This window comes from Poecilia formosa, unplaced genomic scaffold (genome assembly GCF_000485575.1).
Source record: "Poecilia formosa unplaced genomic scaffold, Poecilia_formosa-5.1.2 Scaffold17, whole genome shotgun sequence".
Classification (NCBI taxonomy): Eukaryota; Metazoa; Chordata; class Actinopteri; order Cyprinodontiformes; family Poeciliidae; genus Poecilia; species Poecilia formosa.
This window is the reverse complement of record NW_006799956.1, coordinates 1892108-1917877: the sequence shown is the minus strand read 5'-3', so window position 1 is coordinate 1917877 and position 25770 is coordinate 1892108. Positions and strand designations below refer to the sequence as shown.

The following is a 25770-nucleotide window of genomic DNA, read 5'->3' as shown; positions in this document are numbered from 1 at the left end:
AACTCTGAAAGGGCAGATTGTGCTGCAGTGAAGGTGTTTGTGTGTGACGAGACTCACTGTATGTCCCAGCACAGCCATACTGTGGAGAAGTGGCCCCATCCCAACTTCCTGATCACATGGTACCTTCCGTTGAATAAATCCCCGATCTTCACCGGATGGTATCCTCCTGAGAGAGGCGAAGCAAGGAAGGTGAAGGTCACACAGAGAGCTGCATCAGACTCCGACACAACGGCAAGCTAGCACTTAAAGGAACATCTACGCAACGCACCGCAACACGGAAACACAGCGTTACAGATTAGAATATTACATCAAACAAATATTCTTCAGACAGAAATGTGTGCTTCATGAAGAGTATGTTTAACAGTAAGAATAATGTATTTAGTCTTAACTGCATATCTAACATATGCATCACAATTTACGGGGAATCCTATACAAATTAGCAGGAAACATTTCCAATCACATGCTATGCCATGCAGACACTCTGTCTGCACTGATGAACATCCTTCACCTAAAATGACTGATATAATCACAGACTAGCAATCCATCTAAAAACTACTTTAAGTACGGAAAAGTGAAAAAAGCAAAAACTAATTTTACACTTTTCATCCCAATACGTCACCTGAAAAGCAACTCTTGTGATTGAGTTCTGGTGATGTGGATGATGCACTTTGTTTCTTTACTATTAAAATTCTTTTACATCACCAGATATGAAAAATATGTAAGACTGTAGCTTGAAACACATCAGTCCGACAGTCTCCATCAATAAGCTCTGCAATAATGCAGTAAAGATATATTTTCATTAAATGGAATATTTTGACCGCAGCACTTTGTTCAAATCAATCCATTATAGATTTCAGATTTATTCAAGTCCCGAATGGGCAATTAATGTTAAAACAAGTATGTGAATATAAAAAGACATAAAAACTAAAAGTATCAAAAGTTAAAAAGTAAAAAAACAAACAAAAATAACAAAAAACAAATATAATGTCTTTATAATGAAACATTCAGAAAAGACCTTGAGCTCATATCCTCTTTAGGATTCATAAACTGAAAATACAAATAATCACTACTTTCAAGACCTTTATATTTTTACATATTTTCTGCAGAGATTACAATGGAGAAACATTGATCAAGGCCAAAATCTGATGAATTATCCATTACTATCAAAACATTAATCAATTTATGGGCTGGATTTTTAATATGCCAGAAATTCAACACATATATTTGTTTTTGTAAAGTGCTGCTGTAAGCATGATTTGTTGTGCACAAGAGTTTATTTCAAGCATGACAAATGAGTCAATGCGTGAAAGCTCAAAAGCCTTTGCAGTATGAATGGTGAGATTTCAAAAACTGGCTTTCACAATAAAAGATAAAGAAAAAGGATATAAAAGGCATTAAGTTTAAAGCTTCAAAGAGAAAAACCTCTACTCAAAACTTTTACACTGCTATAAAAGACGCTGCAAAGTAAACAGTGTGTTGAAGTTGCCAAATTAAAAACACATTTTTCTTTCAGACAATGATGTGAAAGCAAAGTATATAAAAGAAATTTTATTCTTTCACTTTTCTGATGATTTCTTGTCTTAATGAAGTGAAAACTGACAGTTTGACTGTTTCTTTAGAAAGATAAGTCACTGTCTCCAGTCAGAAAGCTTTTGTAGCATTGGTAGGGTTTGATCAAAATTCACTGATAATTATTAAACTGATAAATTCGTAAAGGGCAGATATATTGTTTCAGAGCTAGAAAACCTGAACATCTTGTAAATATGAAATCTAAACAGACTATAACTGGTATTTTTCTTTTTAAGAGCACTTCTCTCAACTCCAGTGGGATTTGAGGTCATAGTTCAGATATTTGCTTATTTATTTAAGTTTTTTTTTTTTTTTTTTAATGTTTACATTTTTTAAGACTTTATAGTTAGTGTTCAGGTAATTTTCCAATCACACATAATTATCAAGTGATGCATACAAATTTTCTGTCAAATTTAAACATTTTTTAACTCAAAAACACGACGGTGGATGAATGACCCAACCACCAGGCTTAGCAAGTTTTCTGGGGGAAACCTTGTTTCATACTTAATCAAATGTGCAGTTATATCTTGTTTTCTCATTTTTATGTACGTCTACCAGTTCAAAATGTCCGCTGCCATTCTCAGATTGCATTATTAAACCACTAAATAACTCCTCTCTCAAAACATTAACCCTGTTTTTGTATCCACAACAATTAGCTGCAGCAGGGACTTGTTTCTTTTTTCTTTTTGAGGCAAATCAACCAAATTAAAGAGATTGTTTAACTTCAAATGTGCTCTGACTCAGCATGACAGTCATTACTTTCCTTACAAGATACATACGTAGTATCTTTATGTGAAATGTTAGGGGTGAGCCTGTTGAAAACTAAATACAGACAGACTTGTAGAGTTTATCACGGGTCTCCATAGAACATCATTTCAACACCTTTGCTATGATAGTGCAGCTACACTTTAATGAGATTAACAGTGACTCGATTGGAAAAAATGTGTCGACATGCATTTGAACATCAACACTGGTCAGAATGGGAGCAGAAATTATAGGATCTTCCTGAATTCTGCACGAATACTTGTAATTTTTTTTCAAATACGGATCTGTGGCAAATTACAAGCAAACTGTGTCTCCTGGATGTTTTTCTCATAGATGTGCAACTAACTGCTTGCATGCAACATTGTTTGCAACTTTCTCCTATTAACTAGATAAATCAGCACATATATGTGAGCCCTTTAAACCTGGACACTTTGCTTTCACTACTTTCATTTTAGGTGGCAACTGCATTGCGCTCTGACCCAGAATTCAGTGTCAAATGTCTCAGTTCTCAGCTACATGATTTTAACCTTTTCAAATGTTTCTTCATTTCAAATATGGACATGAATAGAACTTGCGAGTTTTAAGATAGACCACAAGTGAGGAAAGATAAGTAATAATGAGTAAATATTTAGAATTTTACATGCTAAAATTCTTTCTCTAGAATTTTCCGTAATTTGGAAAAAACATAATGCACTTAAATGCATGAAATGCCTTCGTCTTTGTGAGCTACAGCTGCTCCATTCTTGCAGGAGCCAAACAACCTTGAAATGTTTGCGACACGCTAATGTTTATAGCAACACTGTTGGAAATCTCATCAGGATGCAACAGAGAGAGGAAAGAAAAGGGACGGAGAGGGGTTAAAAAACAACAACAAAACACTCCATCATCGAGCTCTGCAGGACAGATGTGGAGGGAGGAAGGTCCCAAACGGATAAATTCAGCACGTGTGTGTCTGTAACGCTGACCTTTACAGTAGTCTGCTGGGTCCTCCTGCTCCTCATCATCAGAGCCCAGGATCTCTTCCTCCGGCTCCGTCGGCCCTGCCAGCTCAGGCGGAGGTGGAGGAGGCGGCGGGGGAGGGGGCGGGGTAGTGACCAGGGCTTTCTGCTGGGTTTCAGGCCTGTGAACACAACGGTGAAGCAAAACTTAGCAAACCCTGAGATGTTACCGCTTGATTTGTGTGTTTCGAGCCATGACTCACAAGGACGACTGTAGAGCTCTAAGAGCAGATGACTCATTTCAAAGTTAGGCGTGCTTTCATTCAGATATCAGCGTTTTCAACAGTATCAGGATATTGAGAAGGGATGACAATGTCAATGAAAAGAAGCATTTTTATCAGAGAGCCCATCATACAGAAGCACTACTTGGTTGTACTGACAACGTTTCTGTTTCTGAGTGAAGAAACCTCAAAGTTAGTGACTTTCATCATCAGCGAGGGGTTGAAAATAAATTCACAGAGATACAAAATGCTATTTAGAAGGAAATTGTATTTTTCAGTGATTCATTCGGCTGCAAAACGGTGAGAGAAATCAAGACGTACAGCAAAAACAACTGAACATCAAGTTGACGTTTTATCTTTTTGAGCTTTCAAACATCTGTCTGTCATGAGACATGATGGATTTGGAGAAGCTGGCAGAAATCTAAACTTCAGCCACAAAACTGGTCGCTCATTTTATAGTAAGGACACAACAGACTACGGTAAAAATCAATAAATAAATAAATAAATAAAAGATTAAGGCTTGTGAGAATACGTTTCAAGGTAGTGACAGTCAAAGTGCAGCTTAACATTTCCTTATTAAGGAACAGTCACATCTTAACTGTAAGTGTCAAAGTTATCTCTAAGGCCTTATTCACACATAGCCGGGTCTCTATAAAAACAAATATTTCCACCACATAGTTTAAAAAAAATATATATATATTGGACACACGGGATCAGTTTCAGAAAAGTTTGTATCTGCACAAATACAGACTTTTAGACATGCCAGACCCGAAGGGGGCAGTGTAGCGCAAAGCAAAAACCTGTCAGCCAATCAAAATGCAAAACAACCATGAGTTCCTGTTATCAATTAAACATGACACCCAAGAGTTCATTTGTGTGGACAGATGTGCAGGTTGAACTATTTTGTAAGAGTGCATTAGAATATAAATTTTATAAAACACAAGACGATGTTGACTGGGAATCATGTCAAAGGAAGCATATGGATATGCATGATTTGACACAGACTGTGATGTGCAGGACCCTAAATCTCAGTTTTCCTGTAGGTGCACATGCAAACACAAATAAGTTGGTGGTGAGTCAGGTCTTTGTTCTTTCAAATTATAAAATAATCATTTGAATGATAAACAGTTTTTTGTGCAGATAAAAGGCCAAAATGCAAGAAAAAATCTGGACTAAGCCTGAAACAGAATCAGGCGACCAAGAAGTCAAACACTTTGGACTTTGTTCGACTGCACAAAATCTGTGGTTACAGGTTCCAACAACCTATCTGTTTGTTACCATGGCAACACCAGAAAAGGGGGGCCTGTTGGGTTTAGGTCTCAAAACCTTAACATTGTGACGGTGCGCACACACACACACGTGCACACGCTCTCAAATACGCAGGCCGTCAAGGATCTCTGTCCTTGCAGCAGGATGTTCCGTCCCTCTTTACCAAAGCAGTCACGTAGAGTGTCATACATCACATCTATAAGCTCGGTGCTTTTGTGAGACTCATCCTGCTATTGGCTGCACTAATACTTACCGCCTCCCTCCCTCTATAACTTCCTGAAGCCAAGCTTTGCTGTAAGCAAAATTAAAACAGTCTCTTTAAGATGGGCAGAGGAGGCATGGTCGCAGGAAGAAAAAGAAAACCCAGCGGGGGAACAGCTTAAAACGGCTGCAGAGACAAACAAGGCAGCAGAAGGCTGAGAAACACAAAGGTGAGACGGGAAAACACGAACAGAGATGTGGATAATCACAGGAAAACAGAAGCCACAGACACAGGTCTGAGGCTGAGACCAGAGGGGGAGAATGAACAGAGAGATTATTCAGGCGCAGAAAGAGTCCAAATATAAAACCTGCATACGGAAACAGGCCGATGCGATCGGACGCAACGATAAACAATTACAGATCAGGAAACACGAAAGATGGACACCAACCACCGACAGACTTAAGGCAGATTTTTGACAAGTCCGGTAAATTTGAGTAACTCACAACCCACAGTGGCAGATTCACTACTTAAAAAAAAAAGATAATTACTAAGGCAATTATAAGTCAGGTGATGTTACATGTCTGTGGTGAAGCCTAGGGGTGACCATGTATCGTATTGTTTATCATTTGTCATTTATTGTGATAGACACTACGCATTTTGAGTCATCGTTGTCACAATAAATTCCAATTAATGACGTTTAAAATAATCCTAAAAATGGTCAGTATTGTTGGGATTGTTTTATTGGTCAATGACAGAATCAATAATTATCAATAAATTAAAAATATATATATTAAATGCAGTTGCTGTGTGCAGTTTAGTGATATAAATCACTTCTTTATATGACTGGTGTCCTAAAGAAGCATGTTACAAATGGGAATATTTCTCAAGCACAGTTTGTGGATCTGTAATTGCCGTGTCATGCAGTCACAGCCACACGGTTACCCAAAAAGAAGTAAATCGTTTTTATCCCTTTTATTGTCATCACAAAATATTGCCATCCCCTACTAAAGTGTTCTGCAGAAACCAACACATGAGGTTACAGCATTTTATAAATAAGGAGTGGAAATGCTGGCGTTTTTGTTTGAGATTTTTCAAGAGGTTTCAAACTCTTCTCATTTGAAAATATGATTAGTCAGAGTAACACCTGAGTAACTGGGTAAGTTGTTTAACAGAAATATATAATTATTAACCTAATAAATGCCTATTTAACTGTGTTGAAAAACCACATGGTCAAATGGTTAGAAATAACACATCACGTAAATACAGACATTGTGACTAAGCATCAGCTAACAGAGTCAATTTTCTTCTTCTTTTCTAAAGGTTCCTCTAATTTTCACGTTGTCATAGTGCCTAAGAGTTCATCGTCTTATCCCATTGCAACCCAACCGTCTTCACATTGTGAGCTAAAAGCACAAAATAACCCTAAAATGAATAGCTGCAAGGCAAGAAACCACCCTGAATATCAAGCTAGCGTAAAGACTGCTATTCTCCAGTGTCTTGAAAAGCGTTCATCCCACTTGGCTTATTCACATTTACTGATGTTACAACTACAAACAATGTATAGCAGTGTATTATAAGCCTGGCGGGCCACCAGGCTTTATTTGGGCTCCCACCAAGCTTAACATTGCTTATTAATTTAAGTTTTTTTTTAATGTTTGCATTTACAAGACTTTATAGTTGTTGTTCAGCTATTAATCTTCCAATAACACATAATTATCAAGTGCTATTTTCAAGTTTCCTGTCAAATTTAAATATTTTTTAACTCAAAAACACAGTGGGTCGCTGGATGAATGACTGCCCCAACCAATGGGCTTAGCAAGTTTTCTGGGGGAAAACCTCGTTTCATACTTAATAAAATGTGCAGTTTTATCTTGTTTTCTTATTTTATATATCTCTACCAGAATGTATCAACAAGCATTGGTACATTGCCTTAGAAGCTAAACATGCTGTAAACCTGCTTTCCACTTCAAGATGCCGTCTACTAATGTTCTCTTATGAAACCTCTGAGGTCTTTGCAGAACAGCTGGATTGACATCAAATTAGTTTTGGAAGAAACTGTATAAGCAGCAGTTTATTGGGCTGGCAATGAACTTTCAGAAACACTGAGTGAATAAGTTCACTTTTACGAATGTTTTGCTCCAACGTAAATGGACTGAGCCAGTGTTTATGTTGCATAAACCTCGACAAGTAAACCAGAAATAAATCCTCCTCGCTTCGATATTAGAAAGCGCACTTTCAGTCGACGTAGCTGTATATTGCAAGTCTAGACAAGAAGGTTTCGGCCAATAAAACTGCGTGAGGGGAAACTACTGCAGAATGTGTCATCCATCCCTCAACTTCTTATGAGTATCGACATGTCCAGACTGCTTCGTCACATCTTTTACCCCAGCGTGAGTCTGTGTGTGTCTGGCTGCGCGCAGTGTTCCCCATCTCTCTGCTCACGCCCTGTAATGGTATCTCCAACCCCGGCGGGTAAAAAAAAAAAGAAAAAAAGACAAGAAGACAGCCCAGCATGTTTTCCTGGGTAGTTTGCTGACAGGAAAGCCCTCCTCCTGAGGAAAATTAGCTCAGTACATTCCAGTGTGACAAATGTTCAGGTAGATCGAAAGATGTCGACATTATTCACACCTGAAAACCAGTTGAGTCATGCCGCCTGCTGAAGTTTATGACTGCAAAGTAATGGTCAGATGTAGTGAGGAATGCAGAAAATGCTCGACACGATGTAAGTTAGCGTTGGTAGCATGAGTTTGCATGTTCTCCCTGACCTAAAAACATGGCTAAATTGCTCGTGTTTCTATAACAAATTTTGCTGGGCGATAAATTATCCCAGTAATTCTAGCAATAAATAACAATACTGTTGTTTTGAGTCTCTCGAAGACTAATAAACCTTAATTTTGTAAAGAATGCTGAACACTGGAATTGGAAGATATTTTAAAAGTCCAAAAAAACACGACAACCAAAAATAAAATGGGAACAAAAACCACTTTCGACCGAAACCAATAAATAAAGTGGATTATGATGTCTCTAAACAAATTTCCCTCATTTAAATTTATCGTGTGATTAATTGATTAATTGCTTATGGCTTACAGGCTGAACTCACACCAAATCATCACCAAACATAAGTGGTCAAAAAAGGAAACATTACAACAACTGGGAGATTGCTTGATCAATACTTTGAGATAATTTTGGATTGATTTTTATAAATCATTTTCAACATGAAATTAATAAAACGTAAATAAAAACAGATTTCAAAAATCAATACTGTTGCTTTGTCTGTGTTTTGCTCTCTTTTCAGAATTATGCTTTGCAATTTTTTATGGTTAAAATATCATTTTTCATCTGCCAGGGGTTTGTCTAGCCAGCTAGATACATGGGCAGACAGAAAGAATGTCTATGTATCTGTTAATGCTGATAAGAGGGGATTCCCTGATAATAAACATATAATAATTATTCTGTTGTTGTGCGGGATCCAGAAGTCGACATGCCTGGACTTTGACTTGCCAGTTTGTGTTTGTTTTGTTTCCAGCTAAAAGGCTTGGGAGAAGAGGATGACGCATTTATATTGAGAGAGAGAGAGAATGACGTGTGGCTCCGAATTCCTTCGCCTACACAGTGCTGGACTTGGAGTCTCCTTTGTTTTGTTGTTGTTTTTTTTTGTTGCAGCTTATGAGCTGATCAGCCATCCACAACACGCATGCACCAGTCTTACTGGGCATGTGAGCTATAAGATTAAAGTTGAGGTTTTCCTCATTTCGGCAGCAATTTTGATTGGCTAGTTTGAGACACAATATGTCATTAAAATATGACTCAAGTGTGTTTTTATTACACAGCTTATAATGTCTCTGGTAACATTTCTCTCACTTTGATGGTTAAAATTGAAAACAAATTAACCAAAAGGGAACATTTAGCACCTTTTTCTGCTCTTGGAGTTTGTTTTTTTCTCCATGCAACAGACAAAGCAGCAAGTACATAAAGCTTGCTCTGTCTTACATCATCTTCCTTCAGTTTATTCTGGTATAAAATTTTCTGCATCATGAAGATGCAGAAAGGACGACGTCTTCTTGCTAATGACAACCAGAGTCACAGGGCATTACTAACACATGTCTGACCGATGACAAGCCACGCAGAACAGCTGATCGTTCTCAAGTTCAAACTCGATGACTCATCCTTAAACATCTTTCATTATCACCAAGGTAACAGGTATTCCTTAGCAACAAGAGCCCTGTCCTCCGCTCCCCACGTCAAGGCGTGGGGTTCCTAGACCAGTGCGGCGGTCCTTCAGCTCCGGATCTCCAATGTGGCAGAGGTGCCTATCTATACCTCTGATTCATTCACGGTGAATCTTTCCTTTCTCTCCATCTTGGCCGTGTGAGCCAAGACGAGCTGAGTCATTCTCTCCGCTCCTCCAGAGGATCCGTCTGCTTGTAGAACTAAGATCTCACAGCTATTTTCAGGATGCAGCCTGACGTCACAGGCGGCACTGTGCTCCCACGTCGCAGTCTGTAAGCTGCACAGCGTGGCTTAGCAGGATTCCTCCCATTCCACATACTGTACTTACAGGCTTTGGACAGACCGTCGGTGACAGAAGGCAACAACAACCCATGCATTCCCAAGGCATCAGGAGAAAGAAAAGTTGCTGTAGTGCAGACGGTCAGTCTGAAGCTTACAGATCAACTTCTAACACATGCATCTGTATTCAATATTCAAATAGAAATTTTTTTAAATGATCAACTATTCCTACTTCATATATTTATTCTACCTGTAGAAACTTAGACATTTTTGAATATCTGCTTTTCATTACAACAAACTGATTAGCTAACAAAGGCTTAGCTAATTCACAAAGACATGTTGCGTGTTATCGTTTACATCCGCAAATTTAGCGCATGCGAACAACAGTGGAGGGCAATTAAGCTCTTCTTTTACTTGCTACCCACGGCTGCCACGGAACAATTCTGTTAACAAAATGAAACGTGGAGATGTAGGTATTATTAATTTAGAGCAGTGCGCCACAGCACAAGCAAAACCACTCGCATTCTTTTTTCCTCACTCTGTGTCGGCTATGCTACGCACAGACTTGTTGCCATAACAACTGACTGACAACAACGGCACTAGTGTATCAGGATTCGTCACCAAAAAATATGCAAACACTCAGATCGGTACATTATCATGTTTTCAGGCTTGATATTTATTTTGTAATTTTTAATAAGTGATCGTCTGAACATTGCGGTGGTTGATTAGCCAATTTAAACACCTGATCTACTGATGATTGGTCAGAGCTGGTGTGTAGGTCGCCTTTTATTTTTATTTTGTTTTTGAAATTAACCAAAAAGACACCGAAATCTGAAGCACATCTACATGTTAAAGTTGTCAAAGTCAAGCTAGCTTCACTGACTTACTTCCCTCACCCTTGCTATTTTTTTTTTTAATTAAAACTTTTTCCTGACCTTGTTATCTAGTTTCTGTGGTGTTGACAATTAGCAGCAAAGCACTGCATCCTGTTTTCCTTTATATTTCATGCATACATTTAATATTTACCACATTAAGGTGACAACAGCTAAAACCAATGGTAGTTATTGTCAGCAGTAGGTTTTTTTCCCCTCCAGCAGGGAACTGGTGCTCGTAATGTCACGTTGCAACGTGTCTAAATACAACGTTTATCTAGTTTTATTCTAAAGTTGTCTTACAAAACATTTGAAAGGCTTTACAAGTACATTAAGTTTTCCTTAAACCACATAAACTTTCTAGAATTGCGCTCCTCATGGTAGCAGCATGCCAGTGTTGCATTAGTTCTGAGTTGTTCGTTTTGTTGGCTTTAGTTTAGATGTTTTTTGCATGTTCACTCTGGGTTTTGGATGCTGTGCAGCTAGAAGGAGTTTTACTCATACGCTCTTACTTTACCATATTTATGAAGCGCAATCACCATGTGAAGGTGTTGCTTTTACAACTGGGTACATCGCGGTCAAAGGTTAAAGACGGATCAGGACTGCTTTGAAGTGGAGACCCAACAGACCACTATCCTTGAGGCTGCTGGTCAGTTGGGTGTTTGTCACTCCAATTTACAGAGGCTGTATCGATTGTTGGGAAAACTCCCCAGAGGCCAGCGGATACGAGTCAACTCACTGCATTGTATTGACTCGGCTATATGGCGCATCCATTATTAGCTGCAGTTCACACACACGGGTGTGATGCTAACACACAAACGCAACATCCAGCAAAAAAATCAATCCTAGTGTGAATTGCCACAAAGACCTAATATTAAAGATGGAAAACATACAAGCTGTCACATACTCAAAGCTACTGTTCAGGATTTACGTCTCTAATAAGGGAAGAGCAGCAGTTTGTCCCAACACAAACTGCTGCTGGGATCAGCGGTGCTTTTCCACTGTGCAGTCCTCTCCTCTCTCTGCAGCGCTCTTGTTCTCAATGTTCTGAATGTATACATTTCAGTGCAGTGAAGCAATCCGGCTACAAAGCCGTTTCATTGTTATAGCTGCCCACACCTACTGAGGGCATCCGCCATACGCCATGTGCAAGTATGTAAAACACTATTATGAACACCTACACGGTGCCTCTTTTTGTAATGCAGTTAGCTGTGTATTTTTAATTTATATCATATGAAAGACAAAACAAAACATTAAATAACTGCTGATATGCAAACTCGAGTTAAACCCGTTTAGCTCAGTTGCCCATTTGGTGCTTGAAGCAGATTTTTCTGCAAACAAATCTTTTAAATCTGATTTTTTTTCCTGTTTATTTGCTGTTTTATTGTGTTTGCATAACTGGCAGTTATCAAAGCAGAGGCAAAAGGGGTGTGAATGTAAACACATAAGCGACCAACTTTTTTTCCCAGGACACTTTTGTTTCTACAACACCATTTTTATAAAGGGATATTTCAACAGAAGAACTTGTTGGACACACAGCGACCAGAGCTTATGGGTCAGAGCTGTATTGTTCAACAGCTTTTTATTGGAGAGGACAAAAATGAGTGTACACGGTATTCACAGTTGAATGACAATTGGCTTCACCTTATAAATAATAAAAGAGGAAGCAGTATATTGTGTGTACCCCACTTCAGATGGGATTTAAAATAATCCTAGAACCTGGTAAAAACCTGGCGTTCCCTCTGGAAGTTACGGAGGGAATACTTTTTTTTTTTTAATTATAAATGAACGTGACTTGGTCAAAGCACTGTGATGTCGCATCCATTTCTGTAAAAAGAGTCTATAGCAACTAATGAGCTAATAAGTGAATTGTGATTTAATCTGTAATGAAAGGTTTACCAGGGACTACAGCAAGCAGACTGAACAGTGCTCTGAAGAAACTTGTGACTTTTTAAGAGTCCAACAGTAAAAAATTGTTGCCCGGTGCACAGAAAAAAAAAAACATGGCGACACTTCCGTGACAACCTGGGACACAAAAATGTTTCCACTGGTTAATGTTAGAAAGTGTGTTTTGTAAAAAAGAAAAAAGAAAGAAAAAAAAAACATTTAAAATATCAAAGTAATGAGGATCTTTTAATTTCTGTTTCCATCTGATTTTTTTTAAAACACAAGAATGCTTGTATTTGTTAATTAGAGAATTACTAACTGCATTGACAAAATATTGACATCACTCTTATGGGGCTTTATTGCACTAAGGTCATTTTTGAAGGTGAAAAATTATGATCTGTGAAGCGATTCTCTATTACTTTTCATAAGCAGGCTCTAAGTTATACCTACTAATCACTGCTGCAGAAAGTGGATGTTAGCAGTGACAGCATATCTATATATAACTATTATATGTGCTGCCGGGATAAAGTAATTTTACCAACTGGAGTGAGAAGAAGAAGAAAAAAAAAGGTTTCTGCTGGACAGATTCTATAAATTTAGTTTGCAATGAAATTATAGAAATATGTTTCTTATGTTTTGAATGGAAACACCAGAATGCATCATAATTATCAGTGAATATTACACCCTTCCTGCCATGACATTTCTAAACTGCATCGTTTAAACTTAGAGATGCAAATTCCAAATTTTATACTCAAATTTTAAATCCCAACATGAAAAAAATTTTACATTGTTGCCCTGTGACGGACTGGCGATCTGACCAGGGTGTACCACTCCTCTCGACCCTTAACCTCAGAGATAGGCACCAGTACTCAAGGATAAACATGTTAAATGATGGATGGATGGATGGAAAAATGAATACTTAAACTTACAGTCTGAGTTTTAAAATAACTAGAAACACAAATATCCCGAAAGGCTACAAATCGTAAAACAGAACAAGCCTGGTTTGCCAAACAGATACGAATCTGACAACGCAAAGTTTGTGTCACTCGAATGCACATCTTCCTTGATAGTCTCAAATAGTTACACAATTATTTAGGAAGTTATTCCTTTAATAAGCTTCTATATGGCTGCAGCCTTTAAACAAAGGAAATGCATTAATCTATGCAGGGAAACCCTTTTATACAAATACTGAAGCAAGTCCTGACTGGTAAAACTAGAATCCACACGGAGTGATGGCAGCTCGATGTCTACCTGATTCGGAGGGCCCTGTGACGCAGACGAAGGACACACAGAGCCAGCCCCCATCTCTTCTTGGTGTCCAAGCTTGAGTTTAACGCCATATGACAGGGAAGAGAAGAAGACGGCGGAGCAGAAAACACGGCTGCCGCTCTCCGGTTCAGTCCACAGCAGTGGACGGACAAGATGGACCCAGCTCTAAATTCCAGCAGCGGTCACATGGAGCTGCGACACCCACATGCTAAACGCACCATCTCAGCAGAGCTACATACACCAACGCGGATCCAGCTTTATCAACTGAAGATGCAAAGATAGAAGTAGGCGCCAAGCATTCAGCACCGAAATGCTACCAGGAGTATTTTAATGGGCATCATCACCTGCATGAAGGATTTAAAATTAAACAGAGGCGAAATATTGTCTCTGCTGCCCTGATATTAAGCTGTTAGCATGTCAAGACAGTCATGCACGGTTTCCCTCCGTGTATTATAAGCCTGGCGGGCCACCAGGTTTTACTTGTGCTCCCTCCAGGCTTAACGTTGTTAATTTATTTTATTTTTTTCATGATTGCCTTTCTTTAACCCTTTCATGCATGAATTATGATACTTAGTGTCAGGATTTTTTCCATTTTTTTATTTTCTTAAAGCATAAAAACAGGTAGGAAAAAAAGTTTTGTAAAAATTTTTATTTTTTTCTAGGTGATCAATTGTAATTTTCTCCAAATACAAAGTTATTTGAAAAATACATCAGTAGTATTGGTCTTTAGGGGTTGTCTAATGTCACAATATTTTTTTTTACCTGCAAGAGTCGTATACAGTAGAAGGAGGGACCGGGTCGATTGGTGTGCTTTTTTGTCTGTCGGCCATATTGGATTTAACAAAAATAATTTCTTGCATTTGTAGCTGATGGCCAGTAGTTAATAGTGTATTTTATGACGAATTGGTGTCTACTTCAGTGGTCTGTAAAAATCCACAAGAAGCAAAGAAAATGGCTTTTAGATAGCTGTCCGCTGTAGTGACCTCTATGCATGAAAGGGTTAAGACTTTATAGTTGTTGTTTAGGTATTAATCTTCCAGTTTTCCGAATGGAATGACCACTTTATTTAGTATTACAAATCAGCAACTGCACTTGGGTATTTTTAAACACAAGTACACTTGCAAGAACATAAATAAGTCGATTCATAATGTCAAAAGCAGGATGTTTATTCTCAGTTTGCACGTACTCACTAAAGTTAAATCTAGGAATCACAAGCTGCTGCAAGTAAACAAACCTCTGAGCCACAACAGTATAGAAAAAAAGCATAACAGGATCTAAAACTACGCTGTTCTGTGACAAATAAGCTGACCGGACTGTAGACATCGGTCCATATATCAGCTGTGAAGAAGCTGCTACAATCCATCAGTCGCATTTCTTTATTCTTCTGGAAAAACGTCGAGCTGCACAGAATTACATCAGTGTTTCGAAATTAGTTACTCTCAGATCAGACTTGCAAATGAATATGCATGTAGTTAATAAGAAACTCTGTGTAAATGTCAGAAGAGCTTGTTGCTCCAAAACCAAGAAGAAATTCCTCAGACAAATACGGCTGTTAATAGTAGTAGGAGTGCTTTGTGTACAACTAAGAACTTACCAACAACTGCAGTTGAGTAACAAAAATGCCCTGGAATAGCATTTTAGAAATAATGATAAGCTTATTTCTGGTAATGACATGAAACCGTAAAACCTAGCATTTTTGAGGAACACCCCGTCAGCCATTCAGAAGAAGCAGGTTTTGGTTTCATGTACAGGGAAAAGCCGTGTTGGGATTCTCTTAAAGATAATTCTTTGAGAATTTGAAAAACCAGAGATCGGAAACCGCTATTAAAAACTAAGAATATACTTCTTGTAGAAGATTAAAGCTGAACTTATTTGATGTTCGGATATTAGCAAAGAACACCGAGTTAAATATCACAAATGCCACACACAAGCGTCCGCTTCTGCCACGTCACGGCTGTCAAACACGAGGAATTGGTGTGAGAGAGCATGTTGAGCTGGCACAATCAAAGCTGAGGAAACCCCACCCACTCTGAGCTAATGTGGGAGAAAATACATCACACACACACACACACACACACACACACTTTGGAGCATACTGCAGGAAGAGATTTATCAGTCTAACAGGGTTTTCAGATACAACAGATGAATGCAACGCCCAGTTGGGCAGCAAACGGCGGGATACCTGGTCCTACTGGGCCAAGTAAAGGCTTAGTGTTTGAAATCACAGCTGTACATGCTTCTGTATTGTTTGTTAGTGTAGAGGTGTCTTCCGTGAGAATAGGTTATCTTTTTACACACAGGCATATGCAAAGCCACGCAAGCAAACAAATGGCTCTCCACAAACATAAACAGGCCATTATCATTCCACAGCCTCGCTGCTGCAGCATCGGTTCTGGCTGGTCCACCGCTGACCTCGCGTTACCCACCACACTGCGCAGGTCTGCAGAGGGCCATCCATCTTCTCCCTCCATCTTCCCTCGTTCTCTTCGTCTTTGCCTTGTTTTCCTGTTCCCTCTTCCGAGTTTTATCTCTGTCTATTGTTTCTCCAGAGGTTTCTCCTTTCCTTTTCTCCACTCTCTATGTGGGCCTTACATATTTCCTCTTCCCACTTTATCGCCCATCTCTTAATAATTCCTCAGTGGGACCAAACCTCTTCCAGGCCGATCGCTGTGCCATGTTCCCCTTTTCCCATCCCAGAAAGATTTCCTTCATCCCTGCTCACTTGCTCTCTCTCAATTTTTCCGTTTCTGCCGAGTATGTCTTACAGTGGAAAACCCATTCCAGGAACACTAATGTGCTGATAGCAGATAGATGTGAACTAATGAGAGAGAAAGGCCCTAGCTGCATGCTAAATACCTACGCCGCATCAGAGGAGTTGAAATAGAAGAATAGAGAATCAAAGATGATAGATATTTTCTCCTTCAGAATATGTATTTTAAGCTGGAGCTGCACAGCTTTCAAGTTTACATACACTCATTTGAATAATTATTTGATTGGTGGCATATTTTAGGGGTTGTTGTGGATTTTCCCCTTCACACATGCAAGATTAAATAGTGAAAGCTACGGTGAGGATGAGAAAGTGGAGGAAATTTCAAATCGTTTCATTGTTGAAGCGGTGGCGGTAGAACTGGTGGAGGAGGAAGAAGAGCAGCTCACTTCCAAAGAAATGCATTACTTGTTTGGCAACATTCAGGGTTCAGCAAGGAAGTTGGATGTCAAGATATTTTTCCAGGGGAACTGGAGGGTTAGTGTTATCTTTTATTTACTGTTATCGATGTTAACTGCTCTATATATCACGATATTGATTGATATCGCCCAGCTCTACGAGCTTTGACAAGATGCTGACTCCAAGTATCCCACTCCGATTAAAGGAAAGTGGTTAAGGCAGTCAAGGAAAACCTCAAACATAACCAAGACTATTATAAACTGGAACACAACAAAACACCAGTGAATAGTTTAACATGTTGTTATAAAAGAAGTTTTATGCCAACATGGATGGAAAGGGTGTTGGGTGGTTGAAACTTGGACTCTATTCGGCGCCCTAAAGTGAAACCGAGTCCAAAGAAACTTGGTTTTCTGAAGCTAACAAAGTTTTTAGGATGGTCTCCGTTTCAAGCCTGCTGAAAATGAATACATTCACGTCTGATGAGTGTATGACTGCATCTGTATGGAGCTTAAAACATACAGTGGATAAATCAGTTCAATCATATCAGGATGCAAGAAAACACACAAATTAAAGTTTGTTATTGTTGTAACATTATTATTATAATACTACATGTTTACACTTGAACTATGCCACATAAACTATTAGCTTTACCAATGTCAGAACTATTATGAAAAATTAAACAAAACCAAATATATCAACAGGAATAGAAAAGCTGAGACGAGGAGAGAGCGAGTGGTTTAATATTCCTGAAATACATAAAATGCTGCAAACCTATTGAGTCTACAGACTGAACACCAAATGTAGAGCAGAAAAGGTTTTTTCATCCTGTTCCTTTATATAAAACACATTTTGCTTTATATAATCCCTCTGCCAGAACCTTGAAAAGGCAGAATAAACAGGGAGCAGTAACTAATAACTCTTCTTAATTGGACTGTGCCGATTTTTTTTAATCCATTTTTCACACCCAATGATTCGAGTGTGACCTTTGACCTCGTTGTCACCAACACCCCAACGAGGGAGGGCGACACACTGCAGATCAGGTGCCCAAATACCAATCACTTGAACGCACCTCGGAGGTATCGCCATGGCAACAGCTGTGTTGCTTACATGGTGTCTAGTTGCCACCAACTGGGTGATTCCTATCACTGATTAACCCCATAGGAAATCAACAGGTAGAGTGGAAATTCACAGAATTACTCCGCAGTGACAAAGTTATTCGGTCAGGTTAGACTGGCTTGGAAAGACGGGAGACTTCAGAGCAGATTTGACGACACAAACACACACAGACGCTTTTATTTACCGCCGTTATCTCGCTGAAAGCCCTAAGAGGGGGGAGAGGAGGTGGAATGCTAACGGTGTTGTCATTCTTTTCACCAAACCCAGAGTTGAGAGGGGGAAAAATGAAACAAGAAAGCAGGAGAGAAGGTAAAGATGGTCTTCTGCTTCCACTCAGATGTGGGGATGGGTTGTTGAGGGCATGGTGTGGGAGATGGAGGTCAGAGAGGACACAGACTGGATGCTAGCTAAAACTAGCTACAAGCTAGCTAAAACTAGCTTGTAGCTAGCTAGCGCTGCTCTTGATGGGGTTTCTCTTCTGTGTGAGCGGCGGAGTATTTTTTATGGAACTATTGTGAACACGATAAAAATGATGATAAAAACATTTACAACTTCTTAAAATAGCAAGCTCGTCTCAAAAATATATACGGTTTCTGAAAAACATTCACATTTGAAATGGCTTCTTCAGGACACCACCCAATTTTTTATTTACTGATATTTATTGACGCTCTCGTGGAACAAACAATTGAGAAAATAATAAAAATTACATTCCCAATAATGCTGTCAGCTTTGTTTTTTTTTTTTATTGAACATGAGTAGCTGAAAATTAGAGATGGTGATGAATCAAAAACTATTCATGTATTTTCAATGGTGCTTTATTAAAATATTTAAACTTTAATTTATTACTTTGTGGGTAAAACAAAACTAATTCAGAATAAGACATTTTGCGTTTTTTTATTTTCAATTCACAAATATTCACTTTCTGTTGCACCATTACATTGATTCCTAATTTTAAAAAAGTGCTAAAAAACAAACACCAGGGCTATTAACATATTTTCAAGGTACTGTACACAGGTATTCTGAAACCACATGAGATGTATGGACTACATCCCATCATATCTCCAAATATAAGCACTAGAAAGTACAAACACGCTGCTTAAGAGCACAATGTCACCAGATCAACAGCATTAAGCGCTCTTTCTCAATCCATCAACAACACTACGAGAGCTGCACCCTCGCTTTGCAGCAAAACCTGTAAACTTTTGACCTTCGGATGTTCAGCAAGACGCTCTTTTAATTCTTAGTCCAAGACTCTTCAAAGGCCATAAACCCTCCATCAAGGAGCAGAGGTTATAATCTAAAATGACATGCATGTCAAAAAAAGCAGCTTACGCCGAGCACTTCAAAATTCCCTTCACACACACACAAACAAACACACACACACGCACCTTGTCCTCCATCCGTCTTCGGCATGCTTCGAGTGCCGGGTTACACAACAAGGATCGTCTTCCTAATGCGATCGCTTGAAAGGCATTTGTCTCTGCGCCACATCTTGCCCTTTTCGGGCCCAACTTGCCCATCCATTTGGTTTAACACACACACGCATGCAGACAGTCTCACACACATCATTGTATTGTGGACAAACATGCCTCAGCACAAACGAAGCTCTGCTGAACCGGGCATGGATCCGTTTGTGTCTGCTTGTGTGTGCGCCGTCCAGGTTTCAGATGGTGCTACGCAGACAGAGCTTAGAACCATTTCATTTTCAGAGCGGAAAGCCACAGAAAACAGAACAAAGACACAATGATTTAGGATTAAATGTTAAAATATAGCTGATATTTGTCATAATTAACCTACCCAAATTCTGCCAAACCTAGAATGAGGGGAAAATGTAATTTTTTTTCTACATAACATTCCAGCAGCAAGTGTTTTTCCATCATATAGCACCTTGTAAAAAATATGCCTACCGATTAAAATTGCCCACATTTTGTCACAATACAACCCAAAACTTCAATGTTTTTTTTTTTTATTTATTTTATGAGACAAACACAAGTAGCTCAAAAAATTACAAAGAGGAAAGAGAATATGTATGGGGGCTGCAACTAACGATTATTTTCTTTAATAGATTATTTGGTGGATTAATCAAATTTAAAAAATTGGCACATTCTGAAGATTTTTCATTTAACCACTTGAGCCTGTTTTAGGCAAAAGTGAAAAGCTCAAAAGCTCAAGGACTAATCTGTTGATTATTTGTCGGATTAACCAAGTTTGGACAGCAAAATGTGCTTAATAGGAGTCTTTTTTTTTTGTACATAATTTCAACTGGGTAAAGTTAAAACTATGCAACGTGACAATTTGTAAATATGTTTTACTCAGAACTTAAGTTTGTTTCCACCTTAAAAACAAATCGTATGTATTTTTTGCACAGCTTTGGCTTCATTATTGCTCTGAATATGTTGTTCTTTCAGCAAAAGGCTTTTTTGTCTGTATTCTCCCATTAATTATGAATTAATTGCTAAATAAGTTGACAATCATTTCAATAATCAATGCATCAAGATTAGTCTGATCAATCATTTCTGCCCTAATATGCACCGACCTCTCAAGGCAATTTGTTGATCTAGATTTTATTTAAGGGTAGCAGAGTACATTTTGCACGATACAAATGCACACCACACTTTGTAGATTTTCCCAAGTAATTGTGAAGTGAAAAAACCTAAATATAAACTGATTTTATTTTTTAAGGCATCTTGTTTCCACTGTTGTTTATCCAGCCACCATTAATTAGCTCCACTAGCAAAATATAAATTTCTGCACTGAAGATTTTGGTCTATCACATAAAATCCTTGCAAAATAGATCGAAGTTTGTGTGCATAACATGACAAAATGTGAACAAGTTCAAAAAAACACATACATTTTCAAATCACAGAAGCAAGAAAGATGGTTTTCTTATAAAGTATCATATTTACATTGCCTAAACGATTACAGCTCATTTCCGTTTTAGTTTTTCGAAAGGCGATTCGAAACTTCATTAATTATTTCTTTGTAAAACGTCTTTTGCCAAACGTAAACATACTGGGAGTTCTCTCATCAAACCAAAACTTTATAACTAACTAGGATATAATTACACATTTAAACACAAATTCTGAGATGTACATAAACACAAATTTTCTAAGAGACTGTCCGAATGCAAACTAACTATAGGGGTCATTTGAGGTGCAGCTGGAGTTAAAAACTGGGGGCAGAGGTGGCTCCTTTAGTTGTTACCTGCCATGCGACGGTATTCGTAATTACAGATCGCGCTAAGCCAGACAATAGGTGACGGATTAAGCAAGTTGAGTGATGAAATCCATAAATATTACCACAAAGAAACTGACACACAACCGACATGCAAGAGCCGAGGATTAGAGATCCTGTTTTCTTTGTCCTAACCCTCCACACACGGTTGTTTTAAGGGACGCATGTGCCACTGCCACATTAAACTCTGCTTCATAGTACCACTCTCCTCTGCACCCAACTGTCCGTGTAATCATATTTGATATCATTAGTGCCCATTTACTTTTGGCGTTTCTGCGCACCCACTGCAGTATGTGCTGAAGCGTGTCAATCTGGGGGTCTTTGGCACAGGGGTGTGTGGACGGGAGAGGCACTTTCAGGTCGTAAAAACGCGGCGCAGCATCAGCGTCAGCGGCTACTTGAGTCATCCGGTCTGCCGGGTCCTCGCCCTCCGGCACCCGTCAAATCAAGCTCCTTCCGCACACCGATTTAGGAACGTGGAGGTTGGCCTGATTAAATCTGAATGAACATGCGTTCCTGTTGAATTAAGTCAGGAAACTCTGCACACACCATATATTTCATGCTCGTTTTTTCAGATCCACTGACTCAAGAAGATGAGCAAATAGAAATCTTCTGCAGATGTGCTAAGCAATGTTGATGGGGCATATTTTTTATATATATAATGATCTGCTTGTAAAATGAAAGAAAAACTCTCTTTTAGGGTTTCTGCAGGTTTCGCAAACTCAAACTTAAGGCTTTGAAGACCTGCATCAGGACAGAACGTCGTCCAGCCAACTGGCGGTAAATTTACACTTACTCATGATAGACGCTAAAAAGCTAGCTAGTTAGCTAGCACTGCCTCTACAACATAAACTGAAGTTCATCGATTAACTAAAGTCAAAGTAAATTTTTTTAAATTAATGCAAGACATTTTAACGCCTTAATATTAGATACATGAATTTAAGACTTTTTAAGGATGTGTGCACAACCTGACTTTGATAACTTGGGGCTGCATGAGTGAATCCAAATTATTCAAGAGGACAATGATCTTTATTTAGCTATCAGACTCGGATGAGTAGCTTCTTCTCAATCGTATCCAGTCTCTGTCTCGACATACTGAGGCTAACATTCGCTGAGTCACCAAAGGTTTCTCTGGCAACGTCATTAATCAATCGATTGGTATCGGTCGTCATCTTTAACGCACATTTGACACGTCAAAAACGCTGAAAACATACCACTGGACTTGTCCCATGTTTCACTGTAAACTTTCCATCAGCTGGCTAAAACAAGGCGACTATACTTTTCTCTCTCAAGAAAAACAAAATCAACCTCTTTGGAAACATTCTCAGAAACACAGACTTCATGGTGTGGATCCGTCACTACAACTGTTCAAGCTACTAGCCTGATGCAAACCAGACCTTTGCTCTACACTTCGCTTTGTAGCAGGTCGGCCCGGTTGAAATTCTACTGGAGAAATCCACCTCAATGGGAGAAATCCCAGATAGAGCAGTGAAGAGAGATTAGAATAGAGTGGTATTGCGTAGGAAGGCAATGGCCAGGCCAGCAAACTACAAGTCACAGTTCATGATAAGTAGTGAATTGCAAGATGGCAATCTTGCAAATGCAACTAGTCAACTAGTCTGCTTGACTAGTTGATTAGTCAAGCAGATAGCTTGACTAATCAACTACCTACAACAACTACTAATAATAGATACCTTAATAATGGAGCATTTTTAAAAGCAGGGTATTAAATCTGATCACTACCAACAATCAGACAAATTGACAAAATCTTAAAAGGACAGCATTATGTTTTCTAGACACATTGTCATTTTATAGAATAAAGTAACTATGTTACCTTAAAATGCTGTGTGTGTCAAATAGGACCTAAAAGAAATTTTAAGCCATATTTGCTGCTTTTTTTCTTTCTGATTTGAACATTTCTATACCGTAATAATGAAACTATAGTTATTGATATTTGCAAACAAAAGAAACTGACAGTGTGCATGAGATTGTGACCTCTGCAGTTTGCACTGTTTTTGCAATTGTTTCTATGAGAGCATCAATAGATATTGTTAGGATAATTGCCTAAGTCATATTTCAACGTTTTTAGTTAGAAAACAAGAAAAAGCAGGGATAAGATATGGAAACAAATAAAAATATATAGAAAAATACTGATCTCAGACTATAACCAGTGTTCTGACATGCTGAGGACATAGACAACAGGGTGATGTAGCAGTGTAAGGAGATCAATATTATGCATTTATCTCAATTTGGCCAAAATATGTCTTAGGCAATTTCGCTATGAGGCCAACCATATGTAATTCTCACATAGAAATGATTGCAAGCAGCACGCTTGCACTACTTGGTCAAACTCCAGTATTGAGGGAACCAACTGGATAAAGACTCTCTGATTCTAAACTCTCTAAAACCACTACCACAGATACCACCATAAATACCAAAAAATTGACATTTTAAGGCCATATTGCCTGTCCCTTAAAGTTAAAACTTTGCCTTTGGCCACGTATTAAAATCAAAGTAAAAACAAATTGTATAATTAACATTATTCGAACTAGAATATGTGTTATTATTTTAGCAGCAGTGGAAATATTTGCTGATTTGAAGCCGTTTGATGCTGTGAGTAAATCCTGGTGAAATGGTGATAATATTATTAATTTTTCTTTCACACCATTGGAATCTCATTCTGGCTTATGCATGGTCATGATGCGTGTTGGGCTGGTTGAGGAGACAGACGGCAGGCCTTGTGAGAGCATGCTACATCAAGATTGGCTCTTTTATCATATGAACATACCTCATCTGATCGGCCGAAGCGTTTTAAAGCTGATATGTGCTGATCAGAAACAGCATGCATTCTGGTGCGTCACGTAGTGAGCTGTTGTCTTGCATTGCTGCTGCTGCTGCTGGCTGAGCTGATGTTGACGTGTGTTGACACTCTGTGCTGTGTAAGCTCTGTGCACCACCATCATAGACACCATTTATATATATATTTATATATTTGTCTGTGCATTGTTTGTTATCGTCAGAGCCTGGGAGATGTGTAAATGGGATTATACTGTTAGATTATGTCGAACGGCTGTATTATTCTGTCTCGGTGTTGTTTCTCGAACAATGGAAGAAACCAGCACAGACAGAAAGAGAAAGGAAAAAAAAGAGTCGGCGGTAGATTTGAGAACACCAAAAATAATAATAATTGGGAAAAAAAACTATTAGGCATGCACGGGGGGGATGAGTGAAACGATAAGCATCAGCAGAGAGGTGTTACCTTTCAGGGGACGAGGATTTCTCCGAGTTCACGGACATGAGCGGTGCCTGTTAGCCGCTCTCCGGCCGAGCGACCACAGGAGACGGCGAAATGAAGAGCACAAAGCCGCGTTCCCTTTCCTGTCCTTTACGGGGTTTTCTTTCCTTGTTCTGCTGTCCTCCTCTCTGCCTCTGTCTCTGCTGTGTGTGTCTGAGTGCAGCAGAGGAGAGGGTTACTGCCTCCCCTCCTTCTCCTCCTCCTCTTCGTCGTCGTCCTTCTCTATATCCTCTTGCTTTAAGAAGAAGGAGGAGGAAGAGATGGAGGACGGGACCCGGTTTTGTCTGGGTCTGCCTCCGCTTGTGTGTGCTTAGAACTGAAAGCAGCAGCAGCAGCAATGTCTGTCAGTCAGTCAGTCAGTCAGGCGCCCCTCCTCGTGCTCCAGCCTCCTTCCTCCCTCCCTTTCCTTCCTCCCTTCTCCTCCTTCACCTTGTCTCTCCTCTCCCCCTCACTTTCTCCTGCTTTCACTGATGCTGCCCGTCCTCTCCGCCGCCTTGGCCTCGTCTCTCTCCTCCGCGGTGGTGCTGGTCGGACAGAATGATGACACAGCTTCCCGGCTCTCGGTGCGCAGCATGTCTCTGTCTTGAGGTCTTCCTGTCAGGCTCGGCTCTGTCAGGCCCTGTGCATGCAGCTCTGCACAACAACAGAGCCCAGAGCGAGGCGGAGCGTCCCACTCTCTGCTCGGGCGGAGGGGTGTCCGCTTGTGACAGACAGGAAAACTCATGTTTTTCTTCTTGAGGCTTCAAACTCCTCCCCCGTTTCCATTTTGCTTAGTTTCTTTCTCTCTCTCTCGTCCACTCTCTCTCTTCCAATTGCCTTATTACGACATCCTGTATCTCGGGGCAACGCTGCACAAATCTGCTTCACTGCCCCCCCCATCATGCTTCTCTTGTTCTGGCATCCTCTCTCCTCACTTCCACCAATGCCTGCTTTGCATTTGTGCACATGCATGCGTGTGTGTGTGTGTGTGTGTGTGTCTTCTGTCTGCCTCTGTATTCTCACCATCTCTTGGGGCAGATGGGTCTGCTTCTACATGACTGAACAGCTCGCAGAGAGGTAGCCAGAGGGTGTGCGGTGAAGAGGGAAGGGGTGGAGGGGGGTCCTCCGTCTATCAGTCTGACCTCGATATTGTTGTGTAGAGGTATGCGCACAGCTCGTACATGTATGCATGTGAATGTGCAACTGAAATATGCAAAACGGGGGGCTGGATGGGATGATACAGATCATGATACAGAATTCAGGAGCGATATGTGGGTTACAGCGAGTCTTTTAAAGACCTTTTTAACGCCACCTTGAATAAAATTTAACAAATTATTAATATGAAGGGTGGTTGGGGGAACTTGCTGTATTACAATGAAGCATAGTAAAAATTGTGAACCCGGCTTTATGCCTTTTATA

The 25770-nt window shown here is 39.5% G+C and overlaps 1 protein-coding gene across 10 annotated transcripts in view; it reads right to left on the bottom strand.

Annotated features, from left to right (window-relative positions):
• srpk2 (SRSF protein kinase 2) overlaps window positions 1-25770 on the bottom strand; it is a 65818-nt gene that overhangs the window by 22647 nt on the left and 17401 nt on the right. For 8 of the 10 annotated variants that reach the window (XM_016668792.1, XM_007546737.2, XM_016668791.1 and 5 more), the window contains exons 3-4: window positions 3300-3454; window positions 58-166 (exon numbers count right to left, since the gene is read on the bottom strand). In XM_016668792.1, coding sequence (XP_016524278.1) covers window positions 58-166; window positions 3300-3454 — 264 coding nt within the window. Of the gene's footprint in view, window positions 1-57; window positions 167-3299; window positions 3455-13543; window positions 13648-24336; window positions 25088-25770 lie in introns of those variants that run through there. The other 2 variants (XM_016668797.1, XM_016668796.1) reach the window with 2 other exon arrangements.